Source organism: Akebia trifoliata, chromosome 14 (assembly GCF_017979445.1).
Source record: "Akebia trifoliata isolate Shusen 1 chromosome 14, ASM1797944v1, whole genome shotgun sequence".
In the NCBI taxonomy this organism is placed as follows: Eukaryota; Viridiplantae; Streptophyta; class Magnoliopsida; order Ranunculales; family Lardizabalaceae; genus Akebia; species Akebia trifoliata.
The window spans coordinates 35,006,712-35,030,545 of NC_141388.1; the positions used below are offsets into that span (position 1 = coordinate 35,006,712).

The 23,834-nt window shown below is 39.8% G+C and overlaps 1 protein-coding gene across 1 annotated transcript; it reads right to left on the minus strand.

Moving 5' to 3' along the window:
- Window positions 1-16,832: 16,832 nt before the first annotated feature.
- LOC147386962 (putative serine/threonine-protein kinase PBL3) lies at window positions 16,833-22,358 on the minus strand. Its single transcript, XM_086422656.1, has 6 exons — window positions 21,989-22,358; window positions 20,036-20,364; window positions 19,805-19,940; window positions 18,659-18,795; window positions 18,441-18,564; window positions 16,833-17,464 (listed from the first exon to the last, which is right to left on the minus strand). Exons 1-6 carry the CDS (start codon window positions 22,047-22,049, stop codon window positions 17,046-17,048), a joined length of 1,206 nt encoding a protein of 401 aa, XP_086278782.1. The 5' UTR covers window positions 22,050-22,358; the 3' UTR covers window positions 16,833-17,045.
- Window positions 22,359-23,834: the final 1,476 nt, after the last annotated feature.

Below are 23,834 nucleotides of genomic sequence, written 5' to 3' on the forward strand. Positions count from 1 at the left end.
ATTGGATAAATCACCTCGAAACACCCAAAATGCATAAAATATAATTGCAAATAAAAAATTACAATTTAATCATAAAAAAATTGAATCTCAACTCCATCTAAATATTCAAAAGTAAAATAATATCATTCTTCAATCGTCATTCATGATCAAAGATCATCAGAAATGATCAACAATTTTCAGAAATGGTTGTAATTACGGTTGAAAATCCTAATTATGTGAAGAAGATGATAAAAAAAAGGGTAATTTGGGTATTTCAAAGACATTACACATGTGAGATGAGGTCCAAGAATTGTTATGAAAAGAAAATTTTACTAAATCAACTATTAAGAGACCACCCAAAGCTTATGGACTATTTAGAAAAATTCACTTTGCTAGGGTCTTTTAAGTAATTTTTCTAAAAAGAAAAGAAAAAGACATGTATGTCAAGGGTTGGTGGATCCAATGGAGCCTTATACAAGGCATTTTAATGAGAAGCACATCAAACTTTTATGTTATGGCAACAGCAAATTTTCACTCCATCAAAATCAGCACTCCTAAAGTCGAAACCGGTAGAGACGGTACTGGTGAAGAGATGGTTTGACCGTTTGTATTATTAATTGGGGTTTTTTTTAGTATCCTAATCATTTGGACGTTATTTTGTCCACTTACATGGGAATGAGAGTACAGCTGTACAGGTTACCTGAGCTGTCAGTTTGTCTTTTTTACAAGTAGTAAAATATTTTGTCTATGGGGACTAGGTTGGGTGCCCATTGTACCCATTTAACTTGATCCAAACCGAAATCAGAATGGATAGAACGGTTATGGGTCCCTTTTTATTGGAATCAATTAGAGTTGGATCTATAAGAATCGAATCGATTGAGAATCAAATCGGATCATGAGTTCGAAAGTGAGTCGGTGCATGTCTTGATGGGTATGGCTTGGCCAAGTTCCGTCTTCTATTAACGGAAAAAAAAATGATAGATATTAATTAAAATAGATAATCAAATCTATTTAAGGAGAATTTTTTTTAGGGTTTCAATTCTGATTTCTTTGACTTGGGGATTGAAAACGAAATTGATTGAAAACGAAACTAAGAAAAACTAATGGTTCTGGCTCATTTATGAAGGAATCGAATTGGAATTGACCCATTGGCACGCCTAGTCTAAGGTTATTAGTTTTTATCTTTTCTTTTTCGCACATGGTACAATTTTAATAGAATAATGATAAATTGACTCCCCTTCTGACAAGCTCTCCCCCACATGATTATGCAGAGAGCAATAGATTTTTTTTTCGAGATACACAACTACATATATTTATAGGGATGTGCAATTGTGTATCCCGAGAAAAATCTATGATAGCACAATCACGTGAGGAGAATTGGTCTGAGGGAGAGTTAAAAAGTCACGTCTCATTTTAATAGTCAATGGACGCTTTTGTATCCAACAATATTAAATTATGACTATTGAGGGGTTCAAATTTTAAATTTTTTTATACATAAATAGAGGTGTCTCCCTCAAGAGAAAGATACCCTATTTGACCAACAATCTTGATGTGCATTTTCTCTTTGCTTCGATCTTTTTGGAACACCACTAAGAGAAGCCATCGACACTTTTTTTATTTTGGAATTTCCACTAGACTTTGGAGGGTCCAGCTTTCAACTTTGAATGAATAAATTATTAAAATATTAATTCTTCATCTTCTTTGATCATTATAAATCCATCCAATCTTCTTCTTCCTTTTCAAGCTCCCTTTTCTTTCTATAAAGGCTATGTTTGGATTGAGAGAAAGGAGAGAAGAGAAGAGAAACTCAATTTCTCTCCTTCATGTTTGGATTGACAGGAAAGAACTTGGGAGAATTTTGAAATTTAAAAATATCATAAAAGAGATTTAGGGGTAGAGTTGAAATTGTAAAATATTTTAAAAGGGTTCATCTCCATTTCACTCCTCTTCTCTCCACTTTTGGAGAGAAAGAAAACTTATATTTTTTTCTCTCCTCTTCTCTCCAATTCTTTTTTCTTCTCTCTCCACGTAATAATTCAAACAAGAAAAATGGAGGGAAACTCAATTATTTTCTCTTCTTTTCTCTCCATTTCTCTCAATCCAAACATAGCATAAAAGTAGAGAGAAGTAATTAGAGTTCTTTATCTATTGAGATAAGGAAATACTTTGTTCTCAAATTTTATAAGGGTAATATCATTTATTTATCATAGAGTGCGGATCGTATGCTCTCTAAAGCGGAGTGGACTCGGACCGAATCTTTATTGTTGATAGTGTATTTTTCTCTCTCTCCTCCGTGGATGTAGGTAATTTGTCGATTCACGCAAATCTTGTGTTCTTTGTGTGTTTGTCTTCATCTTTATTTTTGTTTGCTCTTTTTATGCTTTCACACAACAATTTATTTATTAAATTCTACGAATTAAAGATGGTATAATTAAGGAATCCCATTTGAGTTAGAAAATTAGAAAGATCCTCATAAGATTTTTATTAGGAAACCATGACAGATTGGAATCCTACTAAAAGATGAATTGTAAACCCTTTCCTCTCATTTATGTAAGAAAGGAACAGTCCTTATTACAGTAACCCTAAATCTTTGAAGTCTTCATTGCTAGAGAATTTTTGGTTCCATCAATCACAAAACAGTCACCATCCCAATGCATAGAGAGACAGAAGAAGGTGAGTCTAGCATTCAAAAAGATGGATCAATCCGATCAACATACAAGGGGTATTAGATTTTATTATACAAATTTTCTCTTGCTCAATTAATTGATCTCGATGGCTCAAGGTACGCTTCCTAACAACTTGATTGGAGGATTATCATGTTTAAAGGTTTCGTTGATATATATAAGGAAACGTTTGGAGGCCTTAAAGAGAGTCGAACTTTTTTCAAAATAGGGGTTAAAATTTTCGAAATGGGCTGATTTTTTATGAGGATGATCTCTATGGTGATGGGATCATCCTCACAAAAAATCAGCTCATTCTGAAACTTCTAACCCTAGTTTACAAGTTGAGGAATCATGGACTGTCTGATTTTTGTAAATCACTTTTGATGGGGTTACAAGTTTCAGAATTGGTTGATTTTTGGTGGAGAATATCTTCACAAAAAATTCAGCCCATTATGAAACTTCTAGCCCATACATTGAAAAAATGTTTGGCTTTTTGTAGGGCCTTTGAATGCCACCCATATATGTAAAAGTCTAGTTGGAGTAACATTGAAATGTACATTGATTCTGACATTTTGATGTTGTGGTGCACACATAACCTTTGATGCTTTTCACTCGTAGCTCGATGAAAAACACCTATAGTTATGTGTGCACTACCACATCAGAATGTACAATCGATGTAGATTTTAATGCTACTTCAACATTATCCTATATATATTTATGTGTGTGTGCATGCATGCGCTCCTCAATTATATAAGCATTGTAAGATTTAATGTTCATGTGGAATTAATTTTAGAATAGTGTAAAATCTCACATGTCTTTGTGTCGAAGAAAGAATTTATTCTCTGGTATTTGGAAACTTTGCTCATCAAAGTAATCGTATAGCCATAGATATGTAAAAAAAATGAAACAACAAAGAGAATAGAATATTGCACACAAAACACAAGGATTTATGTGGTTCGGTTGTATGCTTACATCCACGAATCAAATAAAAAATCCAAGCACTATTTTCTTCCAAGTTTTACAGCCTTAGAGATCTCTAGTATTAAAAAAAAAAAAAGCAAAGAAAATGTTTCTCTCCCCAAAAAAAGAAAACCCTTAAGAAAATAATTACATAATTTCCATTTCTTTAACCCTAAAATATTTGGTTTGGGGGGCTCCACCCCCAAGCCCTTGGGCAAGGGGCTCTCTACCTCCGTACCCTCAGCCCATTGACCAGTGGGATTCCCTGCACTCCCGTACCTCAATGGGCTCGGCATCCATGTTGTACCCCCAATAGAATACAAGACATTTACACAACAAGGTCAATTTTTGTGTGTGTGTGTAAGTGATAATATGATTTGCGAAGATTTCCAATGGTTGAAAAAAACTATAGAAGAAGCAAAAGGAGTGATCACGGGTCATGACACCTATCGAATGCAAGAACTGATATTCAATATTTTGGTTGTGGTCAATGAAATTCATCTAGTGGAAGTATGTCGATTGTTGCATTTCCTCTCAAAAACCACTTAATCAAAGCAACCATACAACCTTAGAGTCTAGGATTCAAGCTTTGAAAGTGTCAATTTTATAGGGAATTCGAGTAGTTGGATGATACCATCAAGAAGGCCAAAGAATAGTCAACGTTTAGCTTATCTAGAATTAATGCAAGTAGTTGTTTTTTTTTAAGGGACTATTGGTTGTAAAAAAGCTAAGGTGACCATCAAGGTTGACTTGGATGAACTTTCTTTGTTTGAACATTGCAAATAATGCAAGTGTAAATAATAAATGTACACCAATTGATATTAGAGTCGTGCTGGACTGACATAGAAATTGGCATCGATTCACACATTGTTGACATGGACGTGAGCATAGAACCTGTGGGGGAAAATTCTCAAGCATGGACACGTGGCTCGAATGAGGCCCCGAAGTGTGGACTTGAAGCTCGGATGGACTGCTATATGGGCCCAGTTGGTTAGACGCCTCGGATGCACGGACGCCCAACTCAATCCATCATATAGCACGGACGGCGTACTCCGTGAATACAAGTGCCAGTGTAGGTCGGCAAGACGAGTCTGACAGATGTGCCATTGATTGACAGTTCTGACAACCCATACTATGTCAGATCAGCTCTGATTATTCCAGGATTGATAGAGCAGTTGCAACTACTCCTGCAGCTTACGTGTTAGAGGGTGAGCTAACTGTCCTGAGTCACTTCAAAGAATGACACTGAAAACGATCAAGTTGGATGCTTATAAACGGAAGAGGACCATGGGCAAAGTGGATGTTCTTTTTCTTCTTCTCTCTGAACTAGATTAAGATTTTTAGACTTAACTTTCATAGTGTCTAACTTGATCGTCGGAGTGGGCTTAAGTCGCAGGTTCGCCCGAGTAAAGAGATGAGGAAAAAGTGTAGAGCAAGATTTTACATTTACAATTTGGCACCGTCTGTGGGAAACTTACAAGGAGAAAAACGACCAAAATGGGAAGAGCTAGAGGCGAAACACGCGGAGAGCCATCAAATCCCTTACCAGTAGACTCACCCCCAAATGCGTAAGACCCCATGCTTGCAATGTACAACTTACTCACAGAGATGAGGGAGGAAATGCGCAGGGGGTTGGAGAAACAGAATGATGAAATAACGAATATAAGGAGGGAGAATAAGGAACTCAGGCAAAAATTGAGAGAGCGCGTGGAAACCGAAGAAGGCCCAGGTATAGAGCAAAGTCAGGATCATACTGTCCGAATAGCGCGGACATAGGCAGATTGGACCGAAGATTCAGCGACGAAAAAAATGCAGCAAGGAAGCTCGGAAGTTAAGGACCTGATGACAAGGAAGGAAGTGGAGGAAATGCTAAGGCAAAGGGACGATGAACTTGCACGTGGGAAAGACCCCGCACAGAAGGTGCGTAACGCAATCCGGGAGCTCAAGGGGACACCGTTCTCACCAATGATAATGAGTTCGGAACCCCCAAGAGCGTTCCATGCACCGAAGTTCGAAACCTATGACGGAACAAGGGACCCAATGGACCACATCCTTCACTACAAGAACCATATGGTGCTGTACCAGAATGATGACTCGTTGTTCTACAAGCTATTCCCCTCAACTCTGAGGCACGGGGCCATGACGTGATTCCAGGCGTTGCCAGCTGTGTCAATCATGAACTTTTCCGAACTAGAGGAGACATTCGTCAGCCAGTTCGTGCATCTTCGAAAAAAGAAGGTCGGAGTTAACACTTTGTTCAACCTTCAACAGGAGGTCGGGGAGAGTATCCGATCTTTTGTAACTCGTTTCCGAACAAGGGCATTGGATGTAGAAGGCATGGACGAGGCGACCGCTTGTGCGACGTACATCGCGACAGTCATTCCGGGAACACGGTTACACGAGTTATTGATCAAATATGACCCAACATGTTTGGAAGACTTGTATTCAAAGGTGGAGAAGTACATCCTCGTGGAGGAATCTGTGAAGAGCAGGAGGCGAAGCGCTCAAACAGTGGTCAATAGCGATGGAGGAAATGAAGCACCAAAAACACTGAACAAGCTCGCAGGGGAAGGAAACAAGAAAAGGAGGAGAGAATCGAATGGGCAGTCGAGATGGAAGAGAGGTCGGGTGTATACGCCACTCAATGAAAAACTGTCTGTAATACTGAGGCATATCAAGGGCGACCTCAGTTTCATTCAGCCACCTCGGGGATATAGGGGGAAACCTGAAAATCGTACTGCGAGTATCATGAGGCTGAGGATCACCCAATCGAGGACTATTACAGGTTACGCCATATCATCCAGGATATGGTCAAGCTGGGAAGCTCAAAAAGTATGTTTCGTCGGAGAGAGAAATAAAGAGGGAGACCCCCGAGGAAGGTGAACGAAAGCCCAGACCTAGGTGGCCACAAGAAGGGGGACACCGCAAGCCAGAGGAGCGCATGATAGTACATACCATCACAGGAGTGTTGGGGGCTGGAAGGCCATCTAAGCAGATAATTCGGGAGAGAGTAAAGAGGATCCGATATGTGGTTGGTGTCAACAATGTAGCATCTGGAGTACGGATAGCTGAGACGTCAGTCAACGGAGTAGATGTATGGACAATATCTTTTACAGAGGACGACCTGAGAGGGACGGTAATGCCCCATCAGGATGCCCTCGTGATAGCACTTCCAGTTGGCAACGTTGAGCTCCGGATAATACTGGTGGACTCTAGAAGCGCAATGGATATCCTTTTCCTGAGTGCAGCAAGGAAGATGAGGATTTCAGATAGTTTAGAACCAACCCACGGGTTCAATGGGTCTCCGAGCAGCTCGGTGGGAGAAATTACACTCCCAATCACAGCGGATCAAAAGTGGTAATGATAAGATTTGTGGTGATAGAGGCGGACTTAGCCTATAAAGCAATCCTTGGACGAAAATGGATACATAAAATGAGAGCAGTCCCTTCAACTTATCACTAGGTAATTCGATTCCCGAGCGAGGAAGGAGTGATGGAGATCAAAGGTGACTAGGAGATGGCGTAGTGGTGTTTTCACCTGACCTTGAAGCAAGGACGGGGCGCCGAGACCATTCCTGAGAAGAAGAGGAAGGAATCACCTGTCGAAGGAGAAACGTTATAGCAGTTACAGAAGGAGCCACAACAGGAGCGGATGGCAACAGTTGAGGAAGTTGAGACGATAGACCTCGACGATGGTGGAAATTAGCTAATTAGTATTGGTACCACAATGCTGTAGGGGGGAGAAAACAGCATTGGTCCAGCTACTAAGAGCAAATAAAGACGTGTTCGCGTGGTCGTTCGAGGATATGCCAGGAATAAACCCTTTGGTCGCATGTCACAGACTAAACGTCGACAAGGAATTTCGACCTGTTCGACAGAAACCAATGAGACTTTCACCCCGTCTAAGGCAAGGGGTAAATGAGGAAATCGAGAAGTTATTAAGAGCGGGATTCATCAGGGAAGTAGATTACCCAGAATGGATAGCCAACATAGTTGCAGTACCGAAGAAGGACGGAAAGGTGAGAGTGTGCATCGACTTCACAAATCTCAATAAGGCGTGCCCAAAGGATAGTTTCCCTCTGTCGAGGATCGATAGACTGGTCGATGCTACGTTCGAGCATGAGAGAATGTCATTCATGGACGGATACTCCGGCTATAACCAAATCCCTTTAACAACGGAGGATCAGGAGAGAATGTCGTTCATCACCGAGCAAGGGCGGTTCTACTTTAAGGTCATGCCGTTCGGCTTGAGGAACACTGGGGCCACTTACCAGAGGCTCGTGACAAGGATGTTCGAGGGATTGATCGAGAAGACTTTGGAGGTGTACATCGACGACTTATTAGTAAAAAACAGGAAAGTAGAAGACCATTTGGCAGACCTCAAGCAGACTTTCGACCGATTGAGGAGTTTCCAAATGAAGTTGAATCTGAAGAAGTGCGTATTCGCAGTTTCTTCTAGGAAATTCCTCGGATACATTATCACCAGAAGGGGCATTGAGGCCAACCAAGATCAAATCCGGGCTTTGGTGGAAATGCCGAGCCCCAGTAATCAAAAACAGGTATAGAAACTTGCAGGAAGAATAGCAGCGTTAAATAGGTTTATTTCCCGAGTATCCAACAGATGCCGCCCACTATTCAAGTTGTTGTAAAAAGAAAAGAACTTCGCCTGGAGCGCAGAATGTGAAATGACGTTTAACAACCTGAAGAAGTACTTAGGGCAGTCACCGATCCTTAGCTCTCCAAAGGAAGGAGAGGAGTTAGGGATTTATCTGGCAACCAGCTCATCATCGGTAAGCTCGATTCTTTTCAAAGTCGACTTGGGACGGGAGTACTCGATCTACTACGTCAGCAAGACGCTAGGTCCATCAGAGAAGAAGTACACGAAGACAGAAATAGTGGGATTATCGCTCGTTTACTCAGCATACAAGCTCAGGCCTTATTTCCTCTCATACCGTGTCCGAGTTGTGACAGATAGCCCCTTAAAAGAAATAATGCATAGGTCGGAGAACTCCCGGAGGATGGCAAGATGGACGGTGATTCTCGGAGAATACGACTTACAGTTCGAACCACGAACGGCACTGAAAGCGCAAGTGTAAGCAGACTTCCTCGTTAATTTCCCGGTCGAGGATCCAAACTGGGAAGAGTTGGAAGAAGAGGACGAGATGGTGGAAGAGATGGAATTGTGGGACAAACACGCAGGTTGGAGGGTGTTTGTCGATGGCTCGTCAAATTATTCCAGCTCAGGAGTTGGAATAGTGCTAGAAACACCGAGCAATGACAGACTTGAGAAGGTAATCAAGCTCGGATACTAGGCATCAAACAATGAGGCTGAGTACGAGGCAGTTATCAATGGGCTGAAAATGGCAAACGAGCTAAAAGTTGACCGAATTACGTTATGCACCGATTCGCAACTCATAGCAAATCAGTGCAATGGTAAATACGAAGCAAGGGACGAGCGTATGACGAGATATTTAATCGCGGTAAAATGGGAAATTGAAAGATTCGACCAAGTAAAGATATGTCAGATACCAAGGGATGAAAATAGGCATGCAGACTCGTTGGCATACATCGCTTCAATGCTAGGGGAAACAGAAAGTCGGGCTTTACCGATAGAATACTTGCCCAAAGCAAGCATTGATTACGATGAAGGATAGTGCGCACAGGTAGAGCGAACCTTGGGATGGATGGAAGAATACACGGAGTATCTACATTCAAAGGAGCTGCCACGGGACAAGATGGAAGCAAGGAAGATGCTACGGCAGGTCGGAAAGTATACACTCGTTGAAGGAGAATTCTATAGAATGTCGTTCGGGGGACCACTTCTGAAATGCCTTAATAAGGTGGAATCCAAGCTCATAATGGCGGAAATTCATGAGGGGATCTGCGGCAACCATTCGGGAGGACGATCACTCGTCAATAAGGTAATCAATCAGGGCTATGTTTGGCCAATGATGCAGGAAGATTGCAAGAAGTACGTAAAGACGTGCGATGAATGCCAAAAACATGCCCCTATGCATATACAGCCTGCCAGTGAGCTCCACCCTATGAAGTCACCTTGGCCGTTCTCTATATGGGGGATGGACATTATCGGACCTCTACCTCGGGGAAAATAGGGTAAGCTCTTCATCCTAGTAGCTACAGATTACTTTACTTAGTGTGTCGAATCTGTTCCGCTCATTCGAATTAGGGAGGAAGAAGTCATCAAGTTCACATGGGAGCATATTATAACGTGCTTCGGAATCCCCTATGCACTAATTTCTGACAACGGAACACAATTCAAGGGTAACCGTGTGCAATCGTACTTCAAGGAGTACGGGATCCAATCGCTCCAGTCATCCCCGAGGTATCCACAAGGCAACGGGCAGGCGGAAGCATCCAACAAGAAAATCCTCGAAAACTTAAAAAAAAATTGGCTGAGCATAAAGGAAGATGGGTGGACGAGTTGCAAAGTGTCCTATGGGCTTACCGGACTACAGCCAGGAGGGCAACAGGGTTCACTCTGTTCGCACTGGCCTATGGGATCGAAGCCGTCATCTCGACTGAAATTCAGGTCCCCACTACTAGAACACAAGTGGCCGAAACTGAACTGAACGATGAGATGGTGGCTCAGAATTTGGATTGGTTGGACGAGACACGAGAGAGGGTCATAGAGAGATTGGCACGATACCAGCAAGTGTTAAATAGGTCTTATGATCGGAAGGTACGTCGCAGGGAATTCAAAGTCGATGACTTGGTGCTTCGAAAGGTATTCTCCAACACGAAGGAAACTAACAATGGAAAGCTCGAGGCTAATTGGGAAGGACCCTACATCGCAAGCAAAGTCGGAGAATCTGGCGCATACTATCTAGTAACATTAACATGGGATGTAATTCCGTCGCCATGAAATGTATTCAACCTAAAGAGATACTATCAATAAAAAGTTACCTGCACCTACGCCTAACTGTCCAGATCAAAGCCTTGGCCCTTCACGAGAGCCAAGCCCAACTGATGAGCTAGATTAAGAAAAAGCCTCGGCCCCTCAACAAAATCCGAGCCCAACTGAGGAGTTGGTTCAAGACAAAGCCTTGGCCCTTCACGGGAGTCAAGCCCAACTGAGGAGTTGGATTAAGGAAAAGCCTCGACTCCTCAACAGGAACCGAGCCCAACTGAGGAGTTGATTCAAGACAAAGCCTTGGCCCTTTACGGGAACCAAGCCCAACTGAGGAGTTGGATTAAGGAAAAGCCTCGGCCCCTCAATAGGAGCCGAACCCAATTGAGGAGTTGGTTCAAGACAAAAGTCTTGGCCCTTCACGGGAGCCAAGCCCAACTGAGGAGTTGGATTAAGGAAAAGTTTCGACCCCTCAACAGGAGTCGAGCCCAACTGAAGAGTTGGATCAAGTCAAAGCCTTGGCCCTTCACATGCACCAAGCCTAGACTGAAATGTTGGTTTAAGGGATGGCCTCGGCCCACAACGAGTGTCGAGCCTAAGGAGTCGGTCAGATGGAAACAGGGTTAATTATTCTGAGATTATTATTAAACAACAGACCTCAACATCAAAGAAAAGCGAAAGGCACAAGGATTAAAAAAAATAAAATACTTTCATTAATACGAAAAGAAGAGTTACATTCAAAAGTAACATTAGAAAATTATAAAGGTTGCATTACAAGGTAAACAAGAAAAGAAAGGGGAGGGATCAGGAAGTTTGCTTCGATTTCGGCCTCCGCATCATTGGGGGTCTGACCCTCAGCTGGTGCTGCCAGAACTTCGGGAATCGGCTCGGGAGTAGCATCAGTGATTGGCTCGGGAACAGGCTCGGGGACAATGACAAGAACGGCTTCGGGTTTCTTCGCCGCCGCCTCGGCCTTCCTTAACTTTGCCTTAAGTTTGTTGTAGGCTCTCTCCTAGGCCTCCTCCGAGGAGTCTAGCTGGGCTTGGAGGGAGTTGAGCTGATCTTGGAGGGCTCTCTCTTGCTCCACTTCTTTGGCTTTCACCAGTTCTTCTAAAGAAGAAATTTTCTCCTCCGCAAGAGCCAGCCTATCTTTATTCTGCTCCAACTCGGATAGTGTGCTATCCAAGCTCGATTGGAGCTTTATGGAATTGGCCGTAGCCGCATCCCTTTTAGTTTGGAGCTAAAGTATGTGAGCTTCTACGACATGAAGGTCATGCGCGGAAGCATCGCGTGCTTCACCAAGCTTAGCTACGACATGTTGCGCCTGAAAGAAAAACAAAAAAATAAAGAAGTTAGGAGGTGGAAATCATATAAATGACAGATCAAAAAAAGGGGGAGGAAAAAGAAAGGGAACTCACCGCAGCTAGCGCTCGGAAAACATCATTATAGAATTTTGTCGGGTCACCGGAAAAATCCTGACATGTCTTTTCTACGTCTCTCGGTAGAGCAGAAGCCTCAAAAATAGCCCGCGCTACCGCGGGATCAGACAGGACGGAGTCCCGATCTGTCACTGGCCTTCGCCCCACCATAGGCCTTACCACCTAGGAAAAAGGCTGGGGAAGGTTTCCTCTTAGCTCCGAACCAGCAGATGAAACCTGAGATGGCTTGGTTGCCTGGCTGGGCCCCTCGAGAGCTGGAGGTGGTGGAAGAGTTAGTGCTGGGCCTGGGGAGCAGGGCCTCTTCCTCAACCTCTTGAGGAGAAGTTGGTGGTCTTCTTCTTCTTCATGGGCTGCACCCCCACAGCAGGTGTCCCTTCTGGTTCGCTCGCAGCCAGGGTGGGGAGAACCTCTGGGACGTCGTCCTCGGAGTCCGACCCCAAGATCGGGGGTGCACGCTTGGATTGGAACGCCATGCTTGCGGGCCGGAGGGATAGAGGTAGAAACTCGATAACGTAGTTGAAGAGCTCGGGGTTTGATAACAAATGGGTTATCACCACCGACTCTTCTGGGAATTTATCCTTGCTCGGACCTGTGAACATATTCAAGCAGTGAGTAATAAATTCCAGGAGACTAAGGAATACAAACTACAGAAAGGTAAATGGGAGGTAATAAACGAGACTCACCATGAGGATTGAAAGAGTGGTGCGTCAAGGGGGGAAGCTCGTCCCCGGGAGCATTTTCCCACTGACCGGACAATTGAATCGGAAATAGAAACCATTCCTTATGCGAGTCAGGAAGCTCGATCAAGGACGACTTCCCTCTCCTCTTGGAAAGATAGAAGAAGCCCGACCTGTTCGGACATTTCTTTAGGGCAAATTGGGCCCTAATGTCTGGTAGGCCGAGTTGCAGACCTTCTTCCAGTCTGTCATTCATTAGCTCTAAAGCTTGAATTAGACGGAAGAAGTTCCCGCTCATCTGGCCGGGAGCCCTCCTGAAGAAGTTCAGGACCTCTCGAGTTAGCCTACTAAGAGGAACTCGGAGGCCAGCCTTCCGTTGTCCCTAGTATACAACAGTGGTACCGGGGAGCATTCGCGCTGGGTAAGGGTCTCGTCCATATAGGACAAACCCACACTGCTAGGGACACTAAAAACATCCCGGACAGTGCCCAGAGGAGGACAAACAGGGGAATGGGACTTCCCCTTGGCCATTTAAAAGAGAGAAGAAGAGGTAGAGGAGAGGGGAGGGCCTTGATTTCGTTACCTTTTCTCCTTGACCTTCTTCTTCAAGGAAACCAGGAACTTCAGGCCACTGGGTAGTAGGTGACGGAATAGCACAGCGAAGGCGCAACAGAGGCACGAACGGAAACAGGAAGGGCGCAAGAGGGCAGACGGGCAAAATAACGGCAATGTGAGTGAAGGTGAAAGTGAAAATGAGAAATGAGTGGGGTATATATAGACATGAGAGACCTTGAGATGCGCGCTTGCAATCAACGGTTGGGATCTCATCAGCTAATAATGATGGGGCATTAAATGCTGGGAGATCCGATATGACCGTTCCACCGTCGCACGCGAATCAAGCTATTCGAGAGCGCCACGTGTATGCTGCACATAAACGCGCCAAAAAAATCAACAGACCGGACACGCCCTACGAGAGCAACCCCACCGACCGCCGCCCTAAAAAAACGAACGGACTAAGTATCGATTCATCGCAGTAAAATCATTAACCCAAGCTGAGACCCGCTGAGAGCTTGCCATGTGTCAAATTTCCACTTTTTTAGATTAATTTCTCGAGTACCCGAGCAATTGGCTCGTGCCCTCGAGAGGGGGTATTGTGGGGGGAAATTCTCAAACATGGACACGTGGCTCGAATGAGGCCCGGAAGTGTGGACTTGAAGCTCGGATGGACTGTTATATGGGCCCAGTTAGTTAGATGCCTCGGATGCACGGACACCCAGCTCAATCCATCATATAGCACGGACGGTGTACTCCGTGAATATCAAGTGCCAATGTAGGTCGGCAAGACGAGTCTAACAGATGTGCCATTGATTGACAGTTCTGACAACCCATACTATGTCAGATCAGCTCTGATTATTCTAGGATTGACAGAGGAGTTGCAACTACTCCTGCAGCTTACGTGTCAGAGGGTGAGCTAACTACCCTGAGAGTAAGCTAACTGCCCTGAGTCACTTCAAAGAATGGCACTGAAAACGATCAAGTTGGATGCTTATAAACGGAAGAGGACCATGGGCAAAGGGGAGGTTCTTTTTCTTCTTCTCTCTGAACTAGATTAAGATTTTTAGACTTAACTTTCATAGTGTCTAACTTGATCGTCGAAGTGGGCTAATTCGCAGGTCCGCCCGAGTAAAGAGAGGAGGGAAAAGTGTAGAGCAAGATTTTGCATCTACAGAACCATAGATGTTTTTCACTCATATCTCAATGAAAAACATTTATGGCTATGTATACACATCCACATCAGCAATGTCTGAATCAATGTAAATTTCAAAGTCATTTCAACATTTTTCTTACTATTAAATTAAAAGCATGAAGTATGAAATATAATTGTTGGATTTTCATTAAATTCAAGTGCGAAAGATAAATTTGAATTTATATTTGTTAGAAAAATCTGTAGAAATTTGTAAATTTCTATGATCAAGTGGGTCACTTTAAGTTATGATTTAAGTAGGACCCACACTTTGTTTGAGATAGGACTACTTAGAAACTTATTCTTTTCTTTGAAGAGAATAATTTCATTTATTAAGTTGTCGAAAATCCATTTTGGATGAATGAGAAATCGACTCCAAATAACCTCTACTAGCCATGGTTTGTTAGTATGTGGTTTGTAGAACTATTGAGTTTGTAAGTAAAACTCTTTAGTCCCACATCGAATAGGAATAAGAAATTTGTCTTGTTCTTATATAGAAGTTCTCATATCACTTGAGTAAATATGAGAAAGAGACTTGGGTAAGCTCACGCACGTGCAAGGGACCCATGGGCTCAATAAAGATTTAAACCATTGGTCCAAAAAATCCTTAACGAGTGTGAACATGATACGCGTGCAGGGGGGGTGCAAATTTCAACAATTTGACTTCACATGTGTGTGCGGGGGTCCTTTTGCTGATTTAAGTGTTGGGTTTAATATGAAGGGGCGTACTCCTTAATTCCTATCTTGTTTTTCATGGTGTCTGTTTGTTCAAAAAAAATTTCTTCAAAAAGACACATCTCTTGGGTTGTGGGTTGTTTCTTAAAGAGACACTACATCTCTTTTTCTTTTTTTTTTTGAAATAAGTCATTTCAACCTTCGTTGTCATTCATTCGATTTTCTCTTCTCTTCTGTTTTACTTGCATTTTGAAATTCTCATATGTATTTCTTGAGAGTACAAACTTAGTGTTCGGTTTGCTAGACATACAGATTGAAGTGCTGCCTCTGCACACATGATCATTATATCTTAGGAGACAATTGTTCATAGATCTGTGGGCACCAAATTGCGGGAACAAAATTATCTGAAGGAAATTGTTTTCAACACAAGCCTCGGTCAATCTCTAATTTGTTCGGTTTGGATTTCTAACCAGTTGTAATTTTACTTATTTTGAATCGTTTCTTGCTGATTATCTTGTGAAAATCGATTATCGAGTATCTACCTAATGACAATATCTTCCTCTTGATGAGCAATCCATTACAAAATTGACTATCAAGCATATTGGCTAGGTAATACACGATTGGTTAAATAATCATTTGCGAATGATATTTGTCATCCGATTTATTTATTTATTTATTTTTGCTAGAACGATTTTCAACAAACATCTTTTATTTTTGTAATAGTGTATCATCATCATGAAAACCTTATCCTAGAAATTAGGGCACTCATTCTGTCTAAAGTCATGTCTTTTGCAATTGGGTGATAGTAGTAATAGGATGGTTGACCTCCCAGGAAGTCCTCATGTTACAACCCTAACTCTACCAATGTAGTGTTTCTTTTACTTTACGTTATCAATCCCAAACTTCGGTAAAGGAGGAGGAGGGTTACGTCAAGTTAGCAGTCGGTGTAAAAAATTTGCCACCTCCTAATACGAATCCTATTCCTTTCTAACATGACATGTAATATATTCGAAGAATAATTTGTTGCATAAAGATGATGTTGATAACGTCCCGACGAAAGACGCCATATTGGTAAGAAAATTGCATGCTTGAATTCGGTACTGCACATTAAAGTCATTCCATGATCATCCCCGACATACGCATTGTGTATATGTGCAGAGTGCTTCGATTTCCGACAACAACTTCCCCTTTCTCGAGTATGTCGTTCAGATGCCTAATTCCCCCCCCCCCCCCCCCCCCTCCTTTCCTTTTGTTAACAATCTTAGCACGATCAATGAGATTCACATTTGTTTAATCGAGAATTTCTAAAAGTATACTTCTTTACTTTTCTTTTCTCATTGAAAACTAATTAATTTTACTCAGAAAATTTTAGCATTTAAAAAAAAAAAAAAAACAAAAAAACTTCTGATTCAATGTAAGTATTTTTAAAATTAATGGGAAAAATTCAGTTTATAATGATTTATTTATTTTTCTAAAAAACCACACATATCATGATTCGTTCACTCGACAATATTCGTAAAACATAATATAGATTTTGAAGGAAGTGATTCTCTCTGGTGGATCGACTCTGCAACATTAAAAATGCTCTTATTGACACAAAATCTAAACAAATAAAAAAAAAGATGAAGAAATGAATTTTATTGAGGTGTCTTAGAGTTTCAATCTTTAAGTTTTTTTTTTCTCTTTAATTACCTTATTAATGCTATAAAAAATTAAATAAAATGCACGGTACAAGAACATTTCAGAGACATTTTGTATGTGGAAACTGGTTTTGTACAAATATTTTCATTATTTTCCAAAAAAAATTTCTCAAACCATGTAAAAAAAGGATAAAATCATAGCTTCTTACACCCCACTGATAGCTCAATGGTCGGTTTGCATCCCACACCCAAGTGGGTGGTCATGGGTTCAACCCCATGACAGGAGGGTTAGCCTAGTTGGGCACCCTACCCATTGAAAAAAAACAAAAGAAGGAGGAAACCCGAAGTTTCCATCATGTTTAGAAATGGTTTTAAGTGTATAAATACATCATATATAGGTATCACGGATGCAAATTAGATTGAATTTCTATTGTTTTTTCCTTTTGATTGTAACTAGTAGTGTGCTTTATCCCACGGTGATGCAACTTAGATGGTTGAGTCTTCAAAGTTTCTTTCGACGTCTGTAGTCCTTCTAATGTGGTGATAACATCTCTCATGAGGGGTCTGTTCTTGGGGTCATTGTGGATACACTGAAGAGCTAATGCAGCGGCTGCTTGGGCTCCTTTCTTCGAGTATTGACCCCCTAATCTTGTGTCCATGATTCTCAGTACTCTCCTATTATCGCCTAAGAATGGCTTTGCCCAATCAACTAGGGTATCTTCATAACCGGGTCTATCGTCGTCCATTGCTCGTCTTCCTGATAACAACTCTAATAAGACAACCCCAAAGCTGTAAACGTCACTCTTTGTCGTCAAGTGTCCTGGTTTCAAAGAATGTATTAAGAGGAAAAGATGAGTAAAAGCCCAAAATAGTGTCTAAGGAGTAGCCCCCCAACAGTTTATAAAAGGGAAAGTCGATTTAGGTGATTCGGTCATTTGCAATGAAAGCTGATTACAATCATACATAGAAGAAATGTGCAAGTTGAAGGTCTTAAGAGCAACTCCAACCAGGCTTCAAAATGAAGATTTGGGCTCTGTATCACTGATCATGTCTTTCAAATATAGAGCACTGGAGGATTTTTGAAGCCACTATCTCAATCACTGTTCACCTTATTCAGAATACCTATTTTATCCTCTCTCTTTAAAAAAAAAAAATTTTAATTAAATGCTAATTTTAGCCTTCTTTTTGAAGAAGCTGCCAATTTTAAGCCTTGGGTTGGAATTCAAAAGTGGTTCAGAGTATATGCCAATTTGAAGCCTTGGGTTGGAGTTGCTTTAAAGGAGTGAGAGGAAGACTAAAAGGTATGTAGATTGAGGTTGTGTGGGCAGATATGAACACACTAAAACTAATAGAATACATGACTTGAGACAAAATTGAATGGAGGAATATACACATTGAAGGTTCTAAAAGAGTGAGAGGAAGACCAAAAGGATTGAGGATTGAAGTAGTGAGAGCAGATATGAACACACGGGAATTAACAAAAGAAATGACTTTAGATAGAAAAGAATGAACATTGAAGTTGAATGTTCTAAAAGAACAAAAGGTGGACCAAAACACGTGGATTGGGGTAGTGAAAGCCCATATGAGCACATTAGGATTAACAAAAGACACGGCGTTGGACAAAATTGAATAGAGGAACAAGAGTCATTTAGTTGACCCCAAATTTTCAGGATAAGGGTTTGATGGTGATGATGATGATGGAAAATCCATAAAAAAATGTAGATTTAATTCCTTGATCCATTTTATTCATTTCTTCTTTGATTTCACTAAACTTAAGTAATTGAGGTAGAAATAACCTGTTGCCACATATTCTGGGGCAGCATAACCGCGAGTTCCCACCACTCTAGTCGAAACATGAGTGTTATCTCCGGTAGGACCATCTCTTGCTAAGCCGAAATCCGAAAGCTTTGCATTGAAATCCTACAATTTTTGTTACATAAGACATTTGGTATCCAAAAATATGAGATGAATCTAAAACCATAACTACTACATTCATCTATATTTTCTAGCTTACCGAATCAAGCAGAATGTTGGAAGCCTTTAGATCGCGGTAAATAACTTGGGTTTCTAAATTATGTAAGAAAGATAGTCCCCGAGCAACACAAATAGCGATATTCATCCGTACAGCCCAAGATATAGGTTGAACACCTCCTGCAGAAAGAAGAAATGTGGTCGCTCATTTTCAATCCATCACCGATGAAAATTGTTTGTAACTCGATGAATGACATACACATTATGAATGGTGGATGATGTATTACACTACGACTTTGAGGACTACAAGGAATGTAAAGAGCATCGTACCGAAATGAGGTAACAAAGTCATTATCATCATTATTGAAGCTTTGTCCCCAAAGTTTGGGGCTGTCTAAACAAATCTTGTTCTTTGGAGTCAAATGTTTGAAAGAAAATTAGTTGAAATTTAAAAGAATAGATTTTCCAATCATGTTTCCTAGGGCCTTTAATGTGAAGGAAGGTGACTCTATTATGGTCTCCTTGGTATGGACGAGGGTGTCGAATGTATGGAGGCTTTTACTTGCAAATCTTAGTCAAAATTTTCAGTTTTGAATACTAAGTCATGGAATGAAACATGATAATCTCTGCAACCAATTATTTTTCATATATTCCTCATTTAAAATGAATTAAAAATCAGCCAAATGTTCTTGGGTATTTATTAAAATCATTGTTGATCTAGAATCTTGGTAACAAAAACATGGCACCAATTAAATTTGGCTAACTATGAGGAATTGTTTCTAGCCAACAAAATCTTCGAACATGTGTTATTCATTAGAAATGAAAGAATTCATGAAAATTTAGGAGTAGCCCCAATCAGTGTTTTAAAGTACCTAAGGTGTACTTGAGGTGTTTTGTAAAAGAAAAGACATTGGGAGGGGGGGATTTGTGTAAAGCAAGAAAATAAAATAAAATTGATTTTTTTGAACCATGATATTGGGTTTTGCCAAACCTATTGAGGCGTAAGCCTAATTTTTGATAAGGCTTAAGCCTCATGCCTCGAGGCGTAGGTTTTTTAAAACACTGGCCCCAATAGGTGATAAACTAGGATAAGGTGTTGATGATTATATTATAAGATACTGAGCACGATAAAAGAAAAGAAAAAGTTGATAAATCTTCAGAAGAGATGGGATAACAATAGAAAGTTTACTTTTAAATAAATGATTTTCCAAGCTTCCCCTCGGCATGAACTCATAAACTATAAGTCTGTTATCCGATTCTGAACAGTATCCGACGAGTTTCACGAGATTCTCATGGCGAAGTAGACCCAAATAGTTAACTTCTGCCTGTCAAGCCAAAAAAATCAAGATCAATCAGATGGTGAATATCGAGGCCAATAGAAAAGTTAAAGAGCAAGAAATCGAGTCCTTATGTTACATACAAGCCATTCTTTATGTCCTTGGAAGCTTTCCATCTTGAGTTTCTTGATAGCCACCACAATCCCAACTCCCGGTTTGGTGGGTGCAAAGGTGTTTTCATCAATCCATCCTTTGAAGACACACCCAAATCCTCCTTCCCCAAGAAGACTGTCTGAGCGAAAGTTCCTCGTAGCATTCTTGAGGTCATTGAAGCTAAATGACTTGAGATTTCCCGAGACCGATACATCACTTTTGGACATTGTGAGAGTTCTGCTCATACTAGAAAATATTGTTTCTTGGCTAGAAGAGGTCAAGCTCAAGATTGACCTACTACTAAAAGGCTTTGGAGTCTCTGAAAATGGGGGGAAAAAAGGTAAATGAGAAGGTAAAGATTAGATTTCGAAGCCATATTAAACAGAACTAGAAGATATACTATATGACTTAAGTAGATACTTTTGAAACAAAATATGATCTAAATTTGTATCATTTAGGAACAACTTTTTTGAACTTCGACATAAACAAAGATAAACAATTTGATCAAAATTTACACCAACGACCATGATTTACATTTTCCAAAATCTTGGACATCGATAGAACTCGCAAGAATTTCAATAGCAGATCTACCCGTGTTAACAAACAACAATATTAATTTCAAAATCTCAAATTTTCACATAAACCTTGTACGATATCATCAAAGAATTGGGACAATTGGCAAGCCTTGATGGGGGAAAATGTGGAAGGAAACTCAGAGTTAGTAAATTGTGATGGAAACTCGGCTAGGCTTTCTTAGGACTTGTTTGAAAGATGGGTGTTGAGTACCTTCCGATGATTCCTACTCCAGCAAACAACCAACGCTGAAGTTCATTTCGGGAGTTGATTTGAACTCTCAATACTTCAACTCCAACTCTTGACACTCCACCTTCCAAACAGGACCTTAAACTCATGTTGACGGTCGCTCAATCCAAAATTCTACCAATTAAAGAGGTTAAGTTAGCTTCTTAGTGATCTGTTAGTCTTAATATACATAGACGCCATAACGGTTGACGATGATCCTTTAAATGTAGGATGAGACTCAAGTCCTCTGACCCTCAATAAATATGAGATTCCTCTAATTTTATTTTCTGGTTTGCTCTGTTTGTAGTTGAGGAATCTTCGAAAATATCTACGGATCATGATATTGAAGCTAATGAAACTTCTAATTAGAAATCCATAACTTCATCTAGACTAGAAGATGCATAAAAAAAGAAAATTCAAACATTCAAAAGCTCCAAATTTTCATCTCTCATCAGTCATCAGTGCTTAAAAACATAGTTATTGCATATATCTTCTCCACTCAGAGAAAAAATCAAACACAATGACACAAAAAATAGTGAAAATTTCAAATTCCCTTGTATTGATGGTTTCCACACTCCCCAAATATCTTAACTGAAGAACCTAACATAGTTGACAGAAGAGATACAAAATTCTGAAAATTCAGCACTTAAATTAACTAAAAAACATGTAAAATAGAAGTTAAAAAATAGTTTAAAAAAAAAAACCCCATTATCATAACTTCATTAAAAAGAATAAAATAGTTCCAAAAATAAGAAAAAATTGTTTTATCCCAAGATTGCACTTCAGGAAAAAAAAAAAAGACTAAATAGTTTTTTTAAAGACAGAGTAGTTAAAAGAAACTCAAAATTTTATGCCAAATTTGACTAAAAAAAAATCATAAGCTTCTTTAAAACTGAACTACCCATATAATTCAATACGCATAACAACAAGAAAAAGAGAGAGAGAGAGAGAAAGGGAAAATAAATCAAAATTTTATGCCAAATTGTACTTTAAAACATTATATACAACTGAACTGACCATATAATTCAATACCCATAACAAAAAAAAGGGGGGAAAATTAAAAACAAATAAAGAGAAAAGAACAAAAAAAAAAAAGGGAGGGGGGAGAGAGAGAGAAATAAATAAAGAATCAAAAGACTTGCCTGAAGAAGCTGCAGAAGAGGCATGAGCACATCTTGCACTACTTCCATAACAATTTCCCATGGAAACTCTCCCAAATCATCATCAACTCTCCTCCATCCACCATTAATGAATACATAAACAAAAAAAAACAAAAAAAACAAAAAAAAAGGAAACTTCTCCAATGATCCAGTCAAGGTCTGCTATTAAATTGCTGAAAAACATAAAAAATTAAATAATCAAACCCAAGGTCCCACAGAAATAATATTTTTTTTGACTTAATAGATAAGAGACTAAGTCTTGCTTTCAGAATTCAAAGTTGATACACTTAATGTAATAATATTTGAATTCATGCATGGGTGGTGGTTGCACATAAAAGTCGGGAGAGAGACGTTGTTGGAGTAGATATGACCTCCACAGGTCAAGTTGCTTGGGGTCTGTTTGACTGGAGGGATTTAGTTTTCAAGAGATTTTCAAGTCCTTGGAAAATATCAAAAGAGAGTTGGAATGCTATTCACACCACAACTTGGGCGAGCTAACTAAACTCTACCCGATTGATGGGTGAGTCTGGGTTGGATTATATGGAAAATGAGTTGAACTTAGGTTCGAAAATCTCAACCTGAATTGAATTTGGGTTGAGGCTTTGGGCAATCCAACTCCATCCGAATTGGATGCTATATATTTACATATAAATATTTTTATTTTTATTTTTTAAAAAAATATATTAATTTTCTCTTCCTAAATATATTTATAAAATTATGAAAAAATAAATTATAATATAAAAATAAATGGATTTGGAGGTTGTGTGCAAATTTATTTATTAGTAATTTTATTTTTTATATTGTATTTATTTTTTTATGATATAAAATAAAATTTATGTGTAGATCAAAATGAAATTAGACTTGCTCATTGAGCCCAATCGACCCAACCTGCCCGAAATTACCTAACTTGGGCAAAATCTATGCTTAACCCAATTTTAGAAGTTTAATCTCGGGTTGAGCTAGACTGAGTTTGGGTTAATGAGCTCTAACCCGATGATCGGGTTGAGGGTAAAACAACTTGGGTTGACCCTCCAACCTGCCCAGGTTGCAGCCCTACCCCAATTGTTACTCATTAAGCCCCAATTAAAAATAAAGAAAATAAGTGAATGGTTGAAAATAAGTTAAAATTAGAGTGCCAATAGAAGCTCTCTCGGTTTTTCTTTTTCTATTTTGCTAAATTTCTATTTTTTGGGTTTAGGATTTTATATGAATCTGATCATAATTGTAAACAACTAGTGAAATTGTTTGAATGAGTGTTATAATGTAAAGATTATAATTTGGGCCAAATCTTTGTAATGTTTGAAGAGAGTGTTTTAATCTTTAATTGGGGTGTGATAAATAATTTAAAAACTTGGGGTGGCAATAGCAACGCTCTTTATAAAATTTTTTGAGTCAACCAAGTTGAATGACTCAATTGAATATTCATTGGAACCAACTCACCAAGTCAACTTGACTAATCATCGAGCCAATTTGATCAAGTCAGCTCAACTGAGTTATTTAGTTATATATAATATTTTTGGAGAGAACAAAAATTAAATATTTTAAATATTAAAAATAGTTATTAAATATTCATAAATTTAAATACTTTTTTTTACTCATTCGAGTCAACTCATGAGTTGTCAACTTGAGTCGATCAGAGTCGGGGTGGAGTTATATTTTTTTATTATTTAGTTTTGGGTGTGAGAGTAAATAGAATAACATTAAGAGGAACGTGAATCTATTTATCCTTAAGAGGATCACATTGAGTTAGAATTCGAATTCCCAAAAAAAAAAAAATCAAGAAAAATATTTTTTACCAAGGAAAATTATTTTTCCACCCATTTGCCAT